At 34.9% G+C, this 21,701-nt stretch overlaps 1 protein-coding gene and 1 pseudogene across 1 annotated transcript in view; both read left to right on the top strand.

Moving 5' to 3' along the window:
- Nucleotides 1-21,701, top strand: part of POF1B (POF1B actin binding protein) — a 68,500-nt gene that overhangs the window by 40,874 nt on the left and 5,925 nt on the right. The window contains exons 7-14 of the mRNA XM_006167017.1: nt 828-855; nt 2,221-2,295; nt 4,854-4,946; nt 6,266-6,379; nt 9,125-9,277; nt 10,048-10,167; nt 12,164-12,292; nt 13,382-13,464. Coding sequence (XP_006167079.1) covers nt 828-855; nt 2,221-2,295; nt 4,854-4,946; nt 6,266-6,379; nt 9,125-9,277; nt 10,048-10,167; nt 12,164-12,292; nt 13,382-13,464 — 795 coding nt within the window. The remainder of the gene's footprint in view (nt 1-827; nt 856-2,220; nt 2,296-4,853; nt 4,947-6,265; nt 6,380-9,124; nt 9,278-10,047; nt 10,168-12,163; nt 12,293-13,381; nt 13,465-21,701) is intronic.
- LOC114005780 (uncharacterized) lies at nt 9,015-9,129 on the top strand (annotated as a pseudogene).

Here is a 21,701-nt window from a genome sequence, read left to right as displayed (position 1 = left end):
TGCAGCATGAGCATCCCCCCCGGGGGGGGATTTCTTGCTTTCTCTCTCTGTCTCTCTCTGTCTGGCAAGTGCACATGCCCTATGCAAAAATCTCTGAAAAAACATAAAAATGTAAAAATATTGCTTTACAAAAAGCTTTTCAACCACCATGGCCAAACCAACATTTTGATACTAGAAATTCCGTTAACCTATAATTTTGGTCATTTTGTTTAAGGTTTTGTCCCTACATATAGATTCAAATATCTTTCAAGCCTCATTATTGCCATATATACTATAGTATAGACTGAATGAGTTACTTAGTCTTATCTTGCAAGTTTTTATTTTAATAAAAAAGATATGAAGAACTTGAAAACACTATAGAGAGAAGCTAAAATCAGCACTGAGAAGGAACAAATAAGGAGAAAATTGCTAAAATCAGCACTGAGAAGGAACAAAGAAGGAGAAAATTGTGGAGGAAATAGAAAGGAAAGAAAGTACTATTGTTATTTATTTATCCAGTTAGCATTTATCTCCAAGCACTGAGGAATTATATATAGAGCACAAAATGGACTGGTGTTAATAGATGATACTAACCAATTCTGCATATTTTAATGTTTTATTATTTGGATGTTGTTCATTTTCAATAGATAAGCTAACTCCAGGAAAATTATTTTAGTCGAACTTAAAGGGACATTTTAGTTAGTTTTAAATGTGTCAATTTTTGTTATAGATTGAATCAGACTTATTAAGGTATATCAAAAAGTAAGACAAAATTAATAGAATATTGGCAACTTACATATCACCAGTGAGTACATTTTTCTAAGGCTTTTTTCTTTTAATTCTTTCAGCAAACAGGATTTTGAGTCTACAGATGAGGTAAGTGCCAAAATAGTTGAAAATCAAATATAGTAGATAACAAAGTAGATTCTGATAGTTGCTGTAATAATATTCCTGTATTTTAATCTTTGTTAGGTTAGAAACACAGATTAGTAAAAAACTAATAATCATTTGCCTTTAACATGTGCAACCATTTACATATTTGTAATGACTAGAAAACTAATAACCAATTACAAAAATCTTTTATCAGTGATTGTTTTATGATTTAATTTGTCTTTGCATAACAGAACATTAAAAGTTTATTGACTGCATACTCTTTGCTTTAGAAAACTGAAATATACATGATTAGCTAAATAAATAGCAAATTTAGCTCTGATATGTTTCAAAATCTTGTATGTCCATGCCAAATAGCCAGAAACTTGAGGTAAAAATTTTTCTAGTATGAATTCTGCTACATGTGAACATTTTGTTAATAATTTATTTGAATGGAATAATCAAACAGAAAAAACTGATTTTAATGCAATAAAAAGTGCAATTACCTCTTTTATGTTCATTTTTATCTTTATTTCTGATGTATTGGTATACTACACTCATCACAATATTCAGTAAGTCCTAAATTGCTTTTAAGAAGCACTTACTTCAATTCAATCTCTCACTTAAGATTAGTTGAAGATGCTCAATGTTGCTGTGGTAACAACGTAATCTTGCAAAAGTCACCACAGCTCTGTGTAAATTTTCAGTAAACCTTGTAGCACACTTTATTTCCCAAAGTTTTCATTATTTAAATATTAGCCTCTAAAATGTCATATTTACCTCCCAGCAAAACTTCTAGTTGCTAAAACTACCTTGAATAAAGTATTCGATAGAATTTAATAGACTATGTTGGTTTGTAATTGTTCTTTTTAAAAATATAAATGGGGAAACAGCAAGTGGTGTGGTGGTTAAGGTGCTGGACTCCCACATGGTCGAACCCTGTTGGAGCCCCGGACAAGGTTGGCTTGGTTTCTCACTTTCCCTCGCTCTCTGTCTCTTTCTCTTTCTGGTCAAATTAAAGAATAATGATAATAAATAAATAAATAAATAAATAAATAAATCTTTAAAAATAAATAAATAAAAGTAAAAATATAAATATGAAACGTAATTGGTTACCCAAAGCTTTTCCATGAAATACTAGAATTTAGAATTTTTCCATGATGAATAAAGAATAATAGTTTTTTTTTTCCCTTAAAGAAAGAACTAATCAGGCTAGAAATTAAGTTCATAATATGTATTTCTTAAAAAGTGATTTACTATTTTAACATCTCTAAAAATGCCCCACTACACGAAAGTATGTGAACTGCTAATCCTAAAATTAAAATAGGAATGTGTATCTATACGATGAATAAGTCTCTCTTTTTTTTACAGTCTGAAGATGTTGAATCATTAATTCCTAAAGGATTGTCAGAGTTTACAAAACAGCAAATTCGCTATATTCTGCAGGTGAGATGGGGTCAGGCATGGATATGCAAGGTCAATAAACTGCTTCTTAGGATGCTTCCCTTAATTAAGGAAAAAAAGTCTCAAGTAAAATCATGTTTCACAAGAATTGATTATACTTTGATTAGACAAAGGTTGCATTATAGTTTAGTCAGACCATCAGAAACTAGTATTGAGGGCCGGCTCTATGGCCTGGTGGTTAAAAGTGCTATATTCCGTATAGCTGACAACATGGTTTGAATTGCAACCCTAGCCACTTGAGAAACATCTCCAGGCCATGTGTATATGTGCCCCAAATCCCAACAGGATGGAGAAATGGAGAAGTGATCGCAGCATGACCAGACCCCATCAGAGGTGTTTTCTTTTTCTCTTCCCCTATTTTTCTCTCTCTCATATGTGCCTTCTGGAAAACACTTGAACATCCATGTTTATTGTAGCATTATTCACAATTGCTAAGACATGGAGCTCAAATGTCCAAGAACAGATTAATGGATTGAAAAAATGTGAGACATATACATTATGGAACACTACTCAACCATAAAAAAACAGTGAACCCCTGACATTTGATATAAAGTGAGTGAATATGAAAGATTTAATGCTAAATGAAGCAAGTCAGACTATGAAAGAGAGGCATTGTATGTCCCTGTTAAGTATATACTGAATGTCTGCACCTCATGCAGAAACCGAAAGATTATTAGATATAAAGCAGGGAGGGCAACTGAAGATAACAGAGACAATATAATAGGTGGGTGGGCAATAGAGGGTGGGAGGGAAGGGTTCAGAGGAAACAAACATTTAACAGAAACAAAAATGAAAAGTTATCTGTTAATGATAATGTACGTGATAATATCTTGACTGATATGCACTGTATTCATGCTGTGAAAAATCATTTTATATGCTGTGAAAATGTACAATAATTAAACACAAATAAATAAAAAACTAAAAAGGAACTTTTGAAATAATTCTAACATTTCTGTTTTCATGATGTTGGCATCCATTGTTTTCTCTTATCTATTTAAGATTTTCCTTGTTTTTGACACTTTTGTTACTGTGGTATGACAATTGATCTTATTCAAATATTCTATTTAAGCAGACCCCCTTTAATACTAGAAATAGTAGAGGAGGAGCACTGCCCATTGCTGCAAGTGAGTGTACACGTCTAGGTATCCACACCAAAGTTTTCACAGTTTTAGTGTAATAGGATGAATGCCTGTGCTCTCTTCATGTTCTCCACCAATACCACAGTTCTGGGAGTTTCATTTTTGCCCAGTGAGACTGAAAGTCTAATCTCTCTACTCTGGCTTCTCTGGAAGCAATCTGGTAAATGGTGTCAATGTGTTTTCTTAGAACCTCATGAAAAGTGCAGTGTAGGCTTCTCTTTCACTTTTGATGGAGTCAAGCTTTTTTCTATGGTGTTTGGCTGGAATATAGTGGTTATCATCCAAAAATTATCTGTCTCACTAGGTTGCTCCTTTGACTAGGCTGTCCTTCAGCTAGGCAGAGAGAACCCTTTCCTCAAGGCTTTTATTGTCAGGATCCATTGGTACATCTGTTTTACAAGATTCCCCAACATCAGTCTTTAATACATGAAACAAAAAGAAAATATAGGAACTCATTGCTGAATTATTCCTCAGCTCCTAACGTTCCTAATGTCTTCTTTTTTTTTTTCGCCATTTTATGTATATTGTTCAGGGTTTTTATTGTACTTAGCAGGAGGAATAGGGAGAAATATTTCCACTTCCTGGTCCCAGAAGTTTAAGTTGCCTATTTTTAAAATAATTTTTCTTTAAAGAAATGAGAAAAATGTAATGAAAAGGCTTTCTCTCTCATCTTTAAAATGTGAAATTTTTCTACATTTCAAAGTTAAACTTAATTAGTATTAAAGTCACTTCAGGCAAAATCCATACACTTGGCAGCACTCTCGGGAAGACTCATTTTATTATTTGAAGGTTAGTGTTTTCATCTTTCTAATCTTTTCAATAAAAAACAAAACTAAGATTGAGAATTTGTTGAGAAAAGTTTGCCTTGTAATAAAGATGACACTTTGGGGGACAGCAGATGGCATAGTGGTTATGTCACTGAACTCCCATATGCCAACTGCAGTTTGAGTCCCAGACTCGGTGGCTTGAAACTCATGGTGGGTGCATGTGAGTGTGTGTGCAATATCCCAGAAGGAGAATGGAGGAGGAAGGGATTGTGGCATGACCATCCCCCCTGGGGGTGATTTCTCATTTTCCCTCTCACTGTCTCTGTCTGTCTCTCTTTCTGGCAAACACGAGTACCCTAAGGCAAAAACATCTAAAAAGTAATAAAAAAAATTTAAATTTTCTTTTAAAAAAAAATGACAAAATCATGGAAGAAAGCAAATCCTTATTCTAAATATATAGCTATGGTCTCTTCAGAGACCATTATTGACAGCATGCTATCACTAATATTGCCATATCAAAATTAGAATTGTTAATAAGTTTGCTAGTAGAAACAGAAAAATAAGATTGCTTTCACTCTTAGTGCCTATTTTCAAATGTTAGTAAAATAAATCCTCAACTGTTTTCTTCCTCCAGATGAGGAGTATGTCTGATAAGTCACTAAGGCTAGTACTATCCACATTCAGCAACATACGGGAGGAGCTTGGACATCTTCAAAATGACTTGGCAGTAAGATTTATTTTGATTTTTATTTACAAAACCTTTCTAGTTTCTACCTTCCTAGCATAAAATTTAGAACATGAAGTCTATCTTTAAAAAAAATTAATACTGGGGCCAGCAGGTGGCTTAGTGGTTAGGGGGCTGTATTCCCACATTGGTGATTCAGTTTTGTTTCCTGGACCTGGAAGCTTGAGACACGCCAGGCAAGTGTACATGTGGGCCCTAAATCCCAAGAGGATAATGGAGGAAAAAGGAATGTGGTGTGGCCACCCCGAGAGGTAATTTCTCACTTTCTGTCTCTGCATGCACCCTATAGCAAAAATCTAAAAAACATAAATAAATAAATAATACTACACAACAGTAATTATGCACATCTAGCATCTAGACATAGCTAAATTATTTTCTTTAAATACTTGGGGATGAGAGAAGTAAAAAGAACAGCCCAACATGTAAATGAAAGAATGTTGGGTATGCACATATTATTTAGTTTACCTCTAAAGTTATTTAATGCTTGAAGTCAGAGAGTAGCCTGCAAATTTAGGATAATCTGACTCATTGAATGGTAATATTTTTCTTTTCTGTAATAATAAATTTTTCTGAATTCCTCTTCAAACATGATAATACAAAAGCTTCTTTCTTAGGTGTTCTTAATGCTGTCAGCTAGGTACATTGAGAATGCTTTCTATACAAAGTGTAACTCCTTGGGGCCAGCAGATGGCATGATGGTGACATCACTGCACTCCCACATAGCCAGTTCAAATCCCAGACCAAGTGGCTTGAAACTCATTCCAGGAGCATGTGCATGCATGGCCAAACTCTTGAGAGGAGAATGAAGGAGACAGGATTGCACTGTGGCCACCCCGGCCAGGGAGGAGGTGATTTCTCACTTTCTGTCTCTCTGTGAAGTGCACACACCCTATAGCAAAAATATCTCTCTAAAAAAGAAAGTATAACTCTTGAAAACTTTGGAGTGTGTTTGTTTCTGGGTTTTCATGAACATATTTAGAGTCTAATTTGGAAATTTACCACTTGCTGGAATTAATAAGGAGTCTGTATAGACTGGGAAAAATATTAAAATAATTCAGAAGTTTCCACTTCATTGCATAAAGTTAGTCAATAAATCAAAATGTCTCTTTGAATGCAAATTTTAAAAGTACCAGTCCTTTTCTAGCCCATATTTTAGTTAACTTTTAAGGATTCCATTTTATTAAGCAACTACAAATGAAATAAGAGCTTATTTAAATTTTCCAATGTAAACAAATCTATATTATGTGACTATTGACAAGTTTCTGTAATTCTGAGTTACAATACATAATTTATGATTCTAGTCACTAGAAAATGACAAGATAAGACTTGAGAAAGATTTGGCCTTCAAAGAAAGTCAAATGAAAGAGTATGAAGAACTTTTGGCATCAGTAAGAGCAAATAATCGCCAACAGCAGGTATGTTGATGCTTTTACTAATGATAAACTAGATTGATAGCTTTTAATATGCATACTACTGGCACACTGGAGCTATGAGATACAATCCATATTGAATTAACATATGATGGGACAATGTATTTATATGAGAATCAAGTGGCTTTGGGTGTTTCCAATGACTGAAAAAGCCCTCTCAGCAAAACCTAACTTTGCATATTTTACATATAAAGTAGATACAATGCACAATATCTGTATTGTCGGGTGACAAGAATTGCATAAATACTTAAACTCCAGATCCACTCATTCATTTAATGTGTTAAAGTGTGCATGAAAAAAAAAAAGCTTTTGTAGAACTTAATACATGATCATTCAGTGAATAAATGAACGGGTAGTTCTCCAGATGTCTGAACAGACATGATGTCTAGGAAAGTGTAATAAGGCTTACTCCTTCCTAGTCTTCACTACCATGATTGTTCCCAATTCTTGCTCAGTTGTTAGTTGTCATATAAATAATCAGTCATATGATTATTTTAGCACTTGCTAGCAGGCATGATACAGTATCATCAAAGAGTTTAAAGAGTATGATTAATAAATTGAGAGACTGAAAATTCATCCAGTCTTGATTTCTTCTCATGTGTATTAAACATGTCCTAAAACCCAAAGAGGTTAATGGAGGAAAAGGAATGTGGTGTGGCCACCCCGAGAGGTAATTTCTCACTTTCTGTCTCTGCATGCACCCTATAGCAAAAATCTAAAAAACATAAATAAATAAATAATACTACACAACAGTAATTATGCACATCTAGCATCTAGACATAGCTAAATTATTTTCTTTAAATACTTGGGGATGAGAGAAGTAAAAAGAACAGCCCAACATGTAAATGAAAGAATGTTGGGTATGCACATATTATTTAGTTTACCTCTAAAGTTATTTAATGCTTGAAGTCAGAGAGTAGCCTGCAAATTTAAGATAATCTGACTCATTGAATGGTAATATTTTTCTTTTCTGTAATAATAAATTTTTCTGAATTCCTCTTCAAACATGATAATACAAAAGCTTCTTTCTTAGGTGTTCTTAATGCTGTCAGCTAGGTACATTGAGAATGCTTTCTATACAAAGTGTAACTCCTTGGGGCCAGCAGATGGCATGATGGTGACATCACTGCACTCCCACATAGCCAGTTCAAATCCCAGACCAAGTGGCTTGAAACTCATTCCAGGAGCATGTGCATGCATGGCCAAACTCTTGAGAGGAGAATGAAGGAGACAGGATTGCACTGTGGCCACCCCGGCCAGGGAGGAGGTGATTTCTCACTTTCTGTCTCTCTGTGAAGTGCACACACCCTATAGCAAAAATATCTCTCTAAAAAAGAAAGTAAAACTCTTGAAAACTTTGGAGTGTGTTTGTTTCTGGGTTTTCATGAACATATTTAGAGTCTAATTTGGAAATTTACCACTTGCTGGAATTAATAAGGAGTCTGTATAGACTGGGAAAAATATTAAAATAATTCAGAAGTTTCCACTTCATTGCATAAAGTTAGTCAATAAATCAAAATGTCTCTTTGAATGCAAATTTTAAAAGTACCAGTCCTTTTCTAGCCCATATTTTAGTTAACTTTTAAGGATTCCATTTTATTAAGCAACTACAAATGAAATAAGAGCTTATTTAAATTTTCCAATGTAAACAAATCTATATTATGTGACTATTGACAAGTTTCTGTAATTCTGAGTTACAATACATAATTTATGATTCTAGTCACTAGAAAATGACAAGATAAGACTTGAGAAAGATTTGGCCTTCAAAGAAAGTCAAATGAAAGAGTATGAAGAACTTTTGGCATCAGTAAGAGCAAATAATCGCCAACAGCAGGTATGTTGATGCTTTTACTAATGATAAACTAGATTGATAGCTTTTAATATGCATACTACTGGCACACTGGAGCTATGAGATACAATCCATATTGAATTAACATATGATGGGACAATGTATTTATATGAGAATCAAGTGGCTTTGGGTGTTTCCAATGACTGAAAAAGCCCTCTCAGCAAAACCTAACTTTGCATATTTTACATATAAAGTAGATACAATGCACAATATCTGTATTGTCGGGTGACAAGAATTGCATAAATACTTAAACTCCAGATCCACTCATTCATTTAATGTGTTAAAGTGTGCATGAAAAAAAAAAAGCTTTTGTAGAACTTAATACATGATCATTCAGTGAATAAATGAACGGGTAGTTCTCCAGATGTCTGAACAGACATGATGTCTAGGAAAGTGTAATAAGGCTTACTCCTTCCTAGTCTTCACTACCATGATTGTTCCCAATTCTTGCTCAGTTGTTAGTTGTCATATAAATAATCAGTCATATGATTATTTTAGCACTTGCTAGCAGGCATGATACAGTATCATCAAAGAGTTTAAAGAGTATGATTAATAAATTGAGAGACTGAAAATTCATCCAGTCTTGATTTCTTCTCATGTGTATTAAACATGTGAGACTAGGGAAAAGGCTCCATAATATCTTCCGTGGCAGATTTAATTTACCATCTAAGGTCAACAATATGAGAAAGTTAGGCATAGAAAAACTGCATACTTATTTGAGTGAATGAATCAATTAAAAGGAATACTACCCACAAAAAGGAAACCACATTTAGCTTTGTGCAGTGGCAGTATCATAGCCAATGAGGTTTATCTGAGGCGCGATTATTGCTAATTGAAAAAGTAAACCACATTTGTCTCACATATTTATGTCTTCCTTACAGCAAGGACTTCAAGACTCAAGCTCAAAATGCCAGGCATTGGAAGAAAACATTCTCTCTCTTCGTCATACACTGTCAGATATGGAATACAGACTAAAAGAACTGGAATATTGCAAACGTAATTTAGAGCAAGAGAATAAAAACCTTAGAATGCAGGTATAAGAACTGTGTTTTAAACATGTAGTATCACCTAGTTATACCACTGTAATCCTAGCCTTGGTAATAATAATACAAATAGTTATATGAAGGAGGTCTTCAAAAAACATGGGAAATGCATATGATAAAAAAGTGCATGGATTTCATTTTTTGTACCAAAATAGGCTCATAATTTAATTCTTTAAATTATAAGTTCCATTAGATATGAGTTTAAGTGAAAAAATTTGAAATTCATGGAGAGCTTGTAAATTTTAAATTTTTGAAGCCCTCATATATATCCTATTCATCTTGAGAAAATACATGGACTTCTTTGTGATGACCTCAAACATAGTTTTGACCTCACTAACATTGAGCTTTATAGTGCATTTTTAAAAATCACTCTTATTTTATTTTTTTATTTATTTATTTTTACAGTTTTTTTGCCCTAGGGTGTGTTCCCTTGTTGCAGAGAGAGAGAGAGAGAGAGACAGAAACAGTGAGAAAGAAAGTGAGAAATCACCTCCAAAGAGGGAAGACCACTCCACAATCCCTTTTTATCCATTCTCCTCCTGGGATCATGGGCACACACTCATACAAACTCAGCATGATTTTCAAGCTACCTGGTCTGGGACTCCAACTGCATCAGCTATGCAACCTGCTGTCCCAAAATCACTCCTATTTTTAAATACCTTATTCGATCATGTGATTTTCATCCAATAATAAACCTTGTGACATAATATGTATTTCCTTCATACCAATCCAGTTATGAGACGTTATTTTGTTTTGTATAGGTTTCTGAGACTTGCAAAGGCCCAATGCTGCAGACTAAAATGGATGAGATTGGTAACCATTATATGGAGATGGTAAAGAATTTGAGAACAGAGAAGGACAGAGAGATCTGCAAGCTAAGGGTATGTCAATACTACATTATATAAATTCATAGATCAGTACAAACTTCCTAGAAAAATGATGATGATTTCAAGTTTAAAGCTACAAAGAAAAAACCACTGAAGGTAGAATTTCAGGAAAGTGTCACAAAACCTTTTGTTTAAGGATACATTACTGTATGTAAGTGTTATTATTAAATTGTTTTCTAATTTAGCTCAACCTCTTCTAGGAAAGTAAAAGAAGACATTAAGTTCATTGTTTTGATTTTTTATTAATTTATTTTGGGGGCATAAGCTGGAAACCCTTTAATCTTATTTTGCCTAAAACTTGCCTATGCGGGCAAGATCAATATTTGAAATTATCCAGCAAAGTCACATTTGGATTAATAAAAAATCCTCACTTAACTTTGAGGGATGATAAATGGCAAGGACTTTGTCAAGAACAATGTTAAAAACAATGTTGAATTTTACATACCTGTAATTGGCATCAAAATTAGGGTGACCTTTGTGAGAATAAGCATACATCACCTTATGTTGTTCCTCCGTGCTGGGTTGAATTGATTTACTGATTCCTAAATTTACTCCTATATGGCATGTATACTTGCTTTAGACAGAGAGAGAGAGAGAGAAACAAAGAAGGTGAAGGCATGGCCATACCACAATCCCTTTCTCTCCATTCTCAGTTTGGGATTTTGGGGTATTCATGCACACACAGCCGAGCATGATTTTCAAGCCATCGCAAAGTCAGCCATATGGGATCCAGCTGCCCCAATCTACGTGCCACCCACTGGACCTATATACTTGCTTTAGACAGAGAGAGAGAGAGAGAAACAAAGAAGGTGAAGGCATGGCCATACCACAATCCCTTTCTCTCCATTCTCAGTTTGGGATTTTGGGGTATTCATGCACACACAGCCGAGCATGATTTTCAAGCCATCGCAAAGTCAGCCATATGGGATCCAGCTGCCCCAATCTACGTGCCACCCACTGGACCTATATTTAAGTATTTTAATGGACAAAATGATCACATTTTTTTCTTTCCAAATATCAATGTGCAATCTTTATAAAAAAAAATCAAAACATAATTCGTTATAAAACCTACTGATTCTTCCAGCAGATTTTTTGCACTGGTTTCTGCTCCACCACAACACTACAAATAGCACTTTAACCTAACAACCATCTGTGTACACACATATGGTAAAGAATAAAATGGACCAGTCTTGTCATTAGGAGACTTGTCTTAGAGTTGTAGTCATATAATTTGTGACCGTCATTTAACCTCTCTGTAACTCATTTACCTGATTTATAAATGAAGATTATAATAATGTTTATCTCACAAGGCTGCTGTGAGGTCTGAGATGAATCATGCAGAAGGAATACAAGTTAACTAAAAATCATAATGCAATATTAGTTATTAGTATTGGGTTCACTTTAAATAGTATTTGAAGGAATCTAAAGTGTCTTGCTCTGTTAGCTTTATTTTCATTCTTTTGACACAGTACTGTTACTTGACGATGCTTAGTCCTAAATAGCAAAGGCACCTTTCAAAAAGCATAAATTCCTGGGAACCAGCAGTTAGCGTAATGGCTATGTCGCTGGACTCCCACGTAGTCGACCGCGGTTCACGTCCTGGACCCGGTGGCTTAAAACTCACGCCGGGCGCGTGTGCGTGCGTGCCCAAGATCCCGAGAGGAGAATGGAGGAGAAGGGATTGCGGCGTGACCATCCCCCCTGGGGGGTGATTTCTCGCTTTCTGTCTCTATGTCTCTCTCTGTCTGTCTGGCGAGCACACACGCCCTACAGTGAAAATCTCTCCAAAAAAAAAAAAGCATAAATTCCTAACTGATATTTTCAATTCATATTTACGTTCATAAAATTCCATAGAAGTTTATAAATATTAGTATTTTGCTTTTTATTTCATAACTAGTTGTGTGACTTGTATCACTAAGTCTCTCTAGAACTCAGTTAAATATTTTATAAGTAGGGTTTATAATAATACTTATTTCTTTTTAAATCCTAGTCCCAGTTAAACCAGTACCAAAAAGACGTTTCAAGAAGAGAAGGAAATTGTAGTGATTTCCAATTCAAGCTTCATGAACTGACAAGCTTACTGGAAGAGAAGGATTCCCTTATAAAGCGTCAGTCAGAGGTAAGAAAGGAACGGCTGTGGATGGAGAGGAATAATACAACTCAGTCCTGTGGGATAAATACTTCCCATGAACTAGAAAATGCTGCATTTCTAAGACTCACTTTATTACATGAAATGGAAAGTAAGTGCACATGAAGAAGTAAAAGATTCATACTTCCAGAGAAAGAATACAAATGTGAGCTAGAATTGAAGAAAAATTAAAGACTATAGCACATTTTGAAGACATTGACTTTAGATCTCATTAGTATTGAAACTCCTAATAAGACTGTGATGTCCTTACTGTGAGCTGCTTCAACACGGGACTGTGTTATGTTTCTTCCTGTATCTGTAGAACATAACCCAGGACCTGGCATAAAACAGGTACTGAAACTACCAAACATGGTGGCTAATAGTGCATTGCTATTAATGAACAAATGGTGCATGTAGTAACATTCAGTGATTTCTGTTAAAACTATATTTGTTTCCATATTGAAGTTTCAATGCGTTTCTGCTATGGATATACTTTTTCTCTTTTTTTAGAGAAAGATTCTTTTGCTATAGGGTGCATGCACTCACTGGAGAGACAGACAGAGAGAAAGTGAAAATAGCCACCCCACAGGGAGAATGGTCACATTGCAATCCCTTCTCCATTCTCTTCTCAGGATTTGGGGAATGCACACACACACACACACCTGGCATGAGTTTCAAGCCACCAGGTCCGGGTCTTGAACTGTGGTTGGCCACGTGGGAGTACAAAAATATAACCATTACACCATCTGCTGGTCCTATGGATATACTTTTAAAGCTTTTTAGGACAGAACTTTTCTTATTCTCACTTTGAGGGCCATGCTCACTTGATCTCAAGTCATCTTCCAAATACAGACACCTTACATCAGTTAGTGAAGTCCTGCACAAGAATATAACATAACTTATAGGTACCATGAACAACAATATATGATACTCAACAAATGGTATTAGAATATTATCTAAGGCTAAAAAGGAAGGAAGGGTAGGTAATTATTCTTATTAATCTTGCTAAATATTCAAACATACTTTTTGCCTCATGTTTCTACTTTTCTTCAAATGATTATGTTGTCTTTTATTTGTAAGGAACTCTCAAAGTTGAGACAAGAAATATATTCATCTCATAACCAACACTCCAGTGGTGGAAGGACTACTATTACCACTAAAAAGTAATGTATTTTTAAATGAAATTTAAATATGACTATGGTTATTATATAATCTAAATTATTACAGTTATTACATGTGATACACACACACACACACAACTTGACAGAGTTTGGCATTTCTGGTGACCAATCATTTTATTGGAAAATGAATATTCACAGAAATATACTGATATTATATTAATGAAATCCTTTCTTTTATTTACAAGATGCTAAATATTGTGGAAGTAAAAAGCAAATAATTGTTTAGCTAGCTATATTAGTTGAGAGTCTTTTGGTGGCACATGACAGAGACCCAATTTAAACCAGTAATTAGTTAATTTACTTACTTGGGATTGTTTGCCATCCAGAGGGATTTCTGTGCTCAAAATATATCTTCATAAATCTGTGTTTCTCTACAACATGGATATACACTTTCTTCTGTAGATATAATCTTCAAACAGGATCTATCCCCATAGAGTAAGATCACAGTTTATATTCTAGCAATTTAACAAAACTAAATAGCAAGTAACTGTGAATAGTTTCAGCAAAAGTCTTTGGATATTCCATAAAAATGGAATGATACAATATGTAGTCTTTTGTGACTGAATACTTCCATTTGTATAGTGTTTTCAAGGTGCATCCATACTTCAGCATGTGTCAGTACTTTATTCTTTATTGTTGCTAAACAATATCCCATTTTGTAGATATAGAGCATTGTATATATTCGTCAGTTGATGGCAATTTGGATCATTTTCAATTTTAGGTTATTATTAATATTGATAGTGCTGCTATAAATATAGAGAAATGAACACACATTGTATACAAGTCGTGTGTTCATTTCTCTTCAGTGTATACCTAGGAGTGGAATTGTGGAATCACATGATAACTCTGTTTAACTGTTTGAGGAACTTCCATACTGTTTTCCAAAGCAGCAGCTGCACTATTGTACATCACCACCAGCAGTCCATGAGGGTTCCAATTTCTCTTCATTCTCACCTCCACTTGTTATTATCCATCTCTTAGATCATAGCAATCTTAGGTGATGAGAAGTGGTTTCCAGTTATGGTTTTGATTTGTATTTCCCAAATAACTAATGCTGCTTAAATTTTTTTTCATGTGCTAATTGACCATTGTATTTCTTATTTGGGGAAATGTCTATTCAAATCATTCTCCATTTTTAAATTGGGCTGCCTTTTATTGTTGAATTACAAGAGATTTTTATGTATTCTGAGTGTAAATCCCTTATCAGAGACATGATTTGCATTTTTTTAAATTTTGGTTTTTTTTTTTTTTTAGACCATTTTTGCTATAAGGCATGTTCACTCACCAGAGAGAGAGAGGGAGAGAGAAAGTGAGAAATTACCTCCCAGGGAGGAAAGCCATGCTAAAATCCCCTTTCCTCCATTCTCCTCTCAGGATTCTGGGCATTCACTCACTCATGCCTGGCACAAGTTTCAAGTTTAGGGGTCCTTGACTCAAACCATGGTCAGCCACTTGGGAATCCAGCACTTTAACCACTATGCCACCTGCTGGCCCTGAATTGCAATTATTTTGTACAATGCCATGGAGTACCTTTTAAATATCTTGATAGCATCATTTGCAGCATAAGTTTTTAAATTTTGAGCCAGTACATTTTTTTGGTTTTTTTACCTTGTGCTTTGGTATCATGTGTAAAGATCCATTGCCTAAGTCAAAGTCATGAAGATTTATATTCATGTTTACTTCTAAGGGTCTTATCTTAGCTATTACATTTAGATCTGTGATCTGTTGTGACTTAATTTTTTAAATGATGTGACTTAGGAGTCCAAGCTCATTCTAATACATGGGTATATTCAGTTGTCCTAGCACCACTCATGGAAAATACTATTCTTTCACCCAGTTAATTTCCTTGGCATCTTTGTCTATAACCAACTGACCATAAATAGGGAAAATTGGTAGACTATAATTTTCTCCCAGTGATCTGTTCTGTCTTTATGCCAGCTCCACATGCCTTGGTTACTATAGTTTTTAGTAAATCTTGAAATCAGAAGTATGTCTGAAAAGTGTCCTTTCCAAGACTGTTTTAGCTATTGTTGGCCCTTTGCTTATGATATGAATTTTAGGATAAGTATATCAATCACTGCAAAAATATTATTGTATTTTTATAAGAATTTTATTGAATATATAAAACACTTTGAGTAGTATTACCATGTTAACAATATTAAGTTTTCTGATCTATGAGCATAGAATCCCTTTTTTTATTTTTTTAATTTATTTATTTACTTATTTTTAATAGTTTCCATTGTATAAGTCTTGCACTTCTATTGTTAACTTTATTCTTAACTACACTAGTTTCCCCTTATTCATGGTTTTGCTTTCCATGGTTTCAGTTACTCACAGACAGCTACAGTCCTAAAACACATGACTATGGGATAAGATACTTTGAGAGAGAATAAAAGACCACTTTCACATCTTTTATTGCAGTATATGTTATAATTCTTTTTATTTTTGAATGTGCGCTCATCAGAGAGACAGAGAGAGGGAGAGGAGAAAGCACATCCCATGGGAATGGTCATGCTGCATGCAATCTCGTCTCTTCTATCTCTCCCTCCTCCCAGGATTTTGTGCATGCATGCACATCAACCTGGCATGTTTCTCAAGCCTCCAGATCCTAGAGTTGAACCATGGGGTCATCCATATGGGATCTAGTTGCCTTAATCACCAAGCCACAGTGCTAGCCCAAATAATTGTGCTGTTATATTATTAGTCATTGTTGTTAATCTCTTACCATGCCTAATTTAAAGTTGAACTTTATCATAGGTATGAATATATAGGGGAAAAGTAGTATATATGGAGAGAGAGTTTGGCAGTATCTGTGGTTTTCAGGCACCCACTGAGAGTCTTGTAAACCAAGTCCCACTGTTAAAGGAGGGCTACTTTATTGTGTGAGATTTTTCTCTTATAAATTTGCCTCTGAGCACTGCTTTTACTATAATCCCATAAATTTTGATATGTTGTGTTCTCATTTGGGAATTTTATCCCATCACCATTTCAACGTTTTTGAAATTCTTGCTCTTGCATACATCTCCTGTTGTTCTCATTTTTCTGTCAGTTCCATGGTAACAATTACCACTTTTCCTGAGTAGATTGCTGAGGGAAGGGTCCCTCACTCCTACCTTCACTTCTGGTCTGTTTGATGCCATTTGGCTTCATTTTACACAAAATGGTCACTGTCCTTAAAAAGCTTTTTAGATCAATAAAATCAGTGACCTTCAAAAAAAAGTATTTTGGGATTTATCATTATTTTTCCTGTGATCCATTCATTATTTAGGAATATTAATTAATTTACACATATTTGCAAGTATTCCAAATTCTTTGCAATTATTTATTTACAATTCCATCTCATTGTAGCCAGTGAAAATATTTTGTATAATTTGAAGTCTTCCTAAAGTTATTGAATCTTGTTTTATAGACTAATGTTGGTCTGTTTTAAAGAATGTTCAATGTGCATTTAGGAAGAATATATATTCAGCTACTGTTATGTGGAAAATTCTGTTTATATATTTTAGATTTCAGTGGTTTCTAGTGTTGTTTATGTCTTCTATTTTTTTTTGTTTATATTCTGCATATTTTATCAAATATAGAATGTGGGTATTTAAGTCTCCAAAAATCATTCATTCCTTGTTTTTCCTTTCAATTCTGTCAGATTTTGTATAATGTATTTTGGGGATCTATCAGGTCCATATATGTTTACAATTATTATATTTTATTACAAAATCTTTCTTTCTGATAACAGTTGCTTTAAAGTTTATTTTGCCTGATATTAATATGACCACTTGGGACCAGCAGTTGGCATAATGGCTATGTCACTGGACTCCCATATAATTTGATCATGGTTCGAGTTCCAGACCAAGTGGCTTAAACTCACATTGGGCACGTGTGTGTGTGTGCCCAAGAGCCCAAGAGCCCAAGAGGAGAATGGAGGAGAAGGGGGATGATCATCCCTGGGGGATGATTTTTCGCTTTCTGTCTCTCTGTCTCTGTCTTTCTGGTGAGTGCACACACCCTAAAGCAAAAACCTCTCCAAAAAAAAAAAAATTACTCAATTTTCCGTTTATTTGTATGAAATATCTTTTTTCTTTTCTTTCCTTCTTTTCTTTTCTTTTCTTTTTTCTTTTTATCACTTTTCTTTTCTTGTCAGAAGGTATGTGCACTCATCAGAGAGAGACAGAGAAGGAGAAAGCACCACTCCCATGAGATGTAGTAATATTTCAATCCCCTCTCCTCCATTTCTCCATCTTGTTGTGATATGGGGCATGTGTAGACACACACCCAACATGTTTCTCAGGCTTCCAGATCCAGGATTGAACTGCAGTCAGCCATGTTGGATCTGATTCCCTTAACTACTATACTAGGCTATGGGAAAAGCCCTGAAATATGTTTTTTTCTTCCTTTCAATCTACTTGAGTCTTTAAATCTAAAGCATGATTCCTATAGACAGCATAGAGTTCATCATTTTCATACATTCTACCAATATTTACTTTTAATTGTCCTGGACCTTGAAAAACTTGGGCGTACGTAAGATCATATGCCCAAAGTCCCAAGAGGAGAATGGAAAAGAAGGGATTGTGGTCACTTTTATCCCCTCTGAGGGGTCTTTTCTTGCTTTCTCTCTCACACACTCCAGCAAGTGCATTCACCCTATAGCAATTAAAAAATAAATAAATAATATAATGAAGCAGTTATGAAATATTGATAATCCCCCCTCAAAGTTTTCATTGGTATTTTTGATGTTGTTGTTTGTTTAGTATCTTTTCTGATCTAATTCTGTAAAGTGTGTATTCTTTCTAAGTGTGTCCATTGTAATCTGCTCATTTAGCTTGGTGTTCAGTTAACAACTGGACAGAGGTATCTTTAAATGCTTGAAACCAATGTCTCTTAGTTTTCACTGAGTCTCTGTGTGTGTTTGGGAATGCCTTCAATGTGGTAGGAAATTTACAGTTCAACCTTAGCCTTCAATTTCTGCTCACACAGAATTTCATAGTGAGCCAGTGGTAAGGGCACAGAGTTTTCTCAGTTATTTTCTTAGCATGTGTATAGCCCTACACATGTTTGTGGAATTCTAGATTATTGTTTACCTAAACTATATATTATAGCAACTCAGACAGCTATGATATTAAACAGGTCCTGAAGATTGTCTTCAACAAATGCTTCAAGGGAAAAGGCTTTTTGAATTGGTTGAGCCAGAAGTCAGGTTGAAAATGACAGCCTTGTAAATGGGATCTTCCAGAGAATTAACAGACAAGTCAAACAATGACAATTCCAATCATGGTAGTATGGCTTTAAAGGAGTTTAAACCTCATTTTCCCTCCACTGGCAGCCAGACTGATGGTGTTAACCAACATTGAAATCTGTTGGTTTTAATTTCTGTTGCATGGAAACCCAGAAATGAGAACAGGACAGTTTCAAACACCATGAAACTCACTGTTTTAGCCAAAATTAAACTGTTTCTCCTGAAAAAAATGCTCTATGATTGCTATAAAACTGTTAATTTCCAGAGTTCTGAAAAAGTTGATTTTCACAATATTTTTGCCAGTTTTCCTATTGTGTTTATGAAAGAATTTTTAGAGGTTGTTACCCTATTTTCACTACCATCATCTTCTTTTATTCCTTTAAGCATTTAAAAAAAATATTTTAACATTCAAAGGAAGTAATTGTGACATAAAAAGGGGGGAAATGCAGGCAATAGAAATTACTTTTAAAGAGGGCCAGGTAGTAGACTTAGAAGACAAAGAAATCTATCTTCTAAGTAACTCCAGATTTTGATACTTGTCCCCATAACCCCAGCCTAGGGGATGTTTGCTTGATTGTTTATTTAGTGATTTGGCTAAACTAACTCAGTCTGTCTGAAGTCTGTTTTCTCACAAGTGTGCAGCTTCTGATGTCCCTGTGTGCCACCTGATTACTATAAGCTACTTAATCTCTAAAATTTTTGCTAGGGTCCGCAAGTGGCATGGTGTTTAAGGCACTGGACTTCCACATGGATGACCGTGGTTCAAGTCCTGGACCTGGCAGCTTGAAAATCACACTAAGAGCAAATGCGTATGTGCCCAAAATCTCAAAAGGAAAATAGAGGAGAAAGGATTGTGGCATAGCCATTCCCTCTTGGGTGTTATTTTTCCATTTTTCTTGCTCTGCCTCTCTCTACCAAGTGCACATATCCTATGGCAAAAAAAATCAAAGAAAAAAACTTAAAAGAGTTTTGCTTATGCCACTGTAGCCAGTTAGATTTTACACTTTTGAGTATGTGTGTGACTCGGAAGTTGCTATCATAGTTCATGAAATTTATATATTTTTGTCTCACATTTATCCAGAGATTAGTAAATTAAAGGTTCCCTCTCTGATTGCACAAGGGAAGGAAAGTGTAACTGTTGATATGCATACTTTCATTTAGACTGCCAGGCATGAGCCTAATTTTATTTTTTTAGCTTGGTTTCCTAAAAAAACACCCCTGGGTCAGAGTGCCTTATTATCCAATGAAAGATAAGACATTCCATTTAGGTCTCCTGTGGTAGTGAGTCTTCCACCTGTGTTGATGGGTCTTGTCCAGCTTTTGGAGTGCTTTCATATCTTCCTCACATTTTGCTCTGATTGTTCCTCACAGGATGTGCCTTACCCACTTGTACACAGCCTTGCTGACCCTCAGAGATGACTGTGATCCTAGGAGGACTCTTCTTAGTCCTCCCTTTCCCTTTTCCTCTCTAATAAACTTCTGGCTGCTCTGCCATTTTATTTTTATCTTCGATCACCCAGCCTCTTATTGCTTTCCGCCAAGATCATCATTTTTTTAGACATTATTAAACACAGATTTCTGCATTATCTGTTGTGAATGAAGTCAGTTCTATCACATATTGCTGCAGAGCTCTTTGAGCTATAGCCTGCCTTTCATCCTGAGCAGAAAGGGACAATGCACCAGAACTGGAATAGGCACCCACTTTTTTCCAGAGAGACATCTCTGTTTTACCAATGAGCACTGGGGGAAGTTGGCAGTCCTAGGTTTTCTCAGTTTGCCCCTTTCATTGTGAAATCTCTAGCCAAGGTTAATGCTGAGAAGAGAGTAATCAGAGACCCAATATCTCAGTCAGTCACATTTAGAATAGAGTTTCAGTCCTGCAACTGGAGGCAGGGCAGAGGAATTCTCAGCCATTCTTACCTACAATATGGGGCTGGAGTACGATGAGAAACATAGGCAACCTTACTCTACTGGTATAAACCATAGTTCTTGAATGGAAGTGGGGGTGAGAAGGAGCCCCTGTTTTCTTGGCTATACCTGTTCAGAATAGAGCTTGTGTTACATGGAGCCAGGGGAAGGGTTAATGGAGCAAGTCAGGGTTCACATATCAGACTTTCAATATTTCTAATAAGATTTAGTAGATTTTTCTTGAATATTTTTATATTTGCTATCTTCCCTTAGGATAAGTTCCAAAGACTTTAAGTGATTGTTATTTTTTTTTTAATCACAATTTTTATCAGTTAAATCATTGGTTTGTTGAAGAAGGGCTCTGTAAAACTCCTTACTCTTCAATTCTGGAACTCTCATATCCAATCTTAAATTTTTTATTGTTTGGTCTATTAAAATGGTAAATCATATTGATTTTTGAATATTAAGCTAACCTTCCACTATCAGGATAAACTCTGCTGGATTGTAATGTAGTATCCTAAATTTACTAATATTTTACTAAGGGTTTGACACCTATGTTCATTAGGGATATTGCTCTGCATATTTCTTTTCTCATAATGTCTTTGGTTTGTCATCAGAGTAATGTTGACTTCATAGAGTGAGTTGAGAAATACTTCTTACTATTTTATTTCTGGAAACCTTTATATAAAATTGGTATTATTTCTTTAAGTTTTTGGTAGCATTATCTAGTGAAGCAATTCTGGACTAGAGTTTATTTTGTGTGAGAGTGTCTAATTGCAAATTCAATTTTAAAAGTAGGCCTGTAATTATTCAGATTATTTTTTTCTTGAGTGAGATTTTGTAGTTTGTGTCTCTCAAGGAATTTATGCATTTCATCTGAGTTGTTCAGATTTTTGGCACAAAATAGTCATAATATTTTTTATTATGCTTTCAATGACTGTGGTATCTATAGTGATAGCCCTGTATCTTTCTTCATATAGATAAATTATAGTCTCTCTTTCTTTGTTAATCAGTCTGACCGGAGTTATATCAACTTGAGTAATATTCTCAAAGAAATAACTTTTGACTTAATTAATTTATA

This window comes from Tupaia chinensis, unplaced genomic scaffold, assembly GCF_000334495.1.
Source record: "Tupaia chinensis unplaced genomic scaffold, TupChi_1.0 Scaffold144426_1, whole genome shotgun sequence".
NCBI lineage: Eukaryota > Metazoa > Chordata > Mammalia > Scandentia > Tupaiidae > Tupaia > Tupaia belangeri.
The sequence above is the reverse complement of the archived record's forward strand: the minus strand, read 5'-3'. Positions and strand labels throughout refer to the sequence as shown.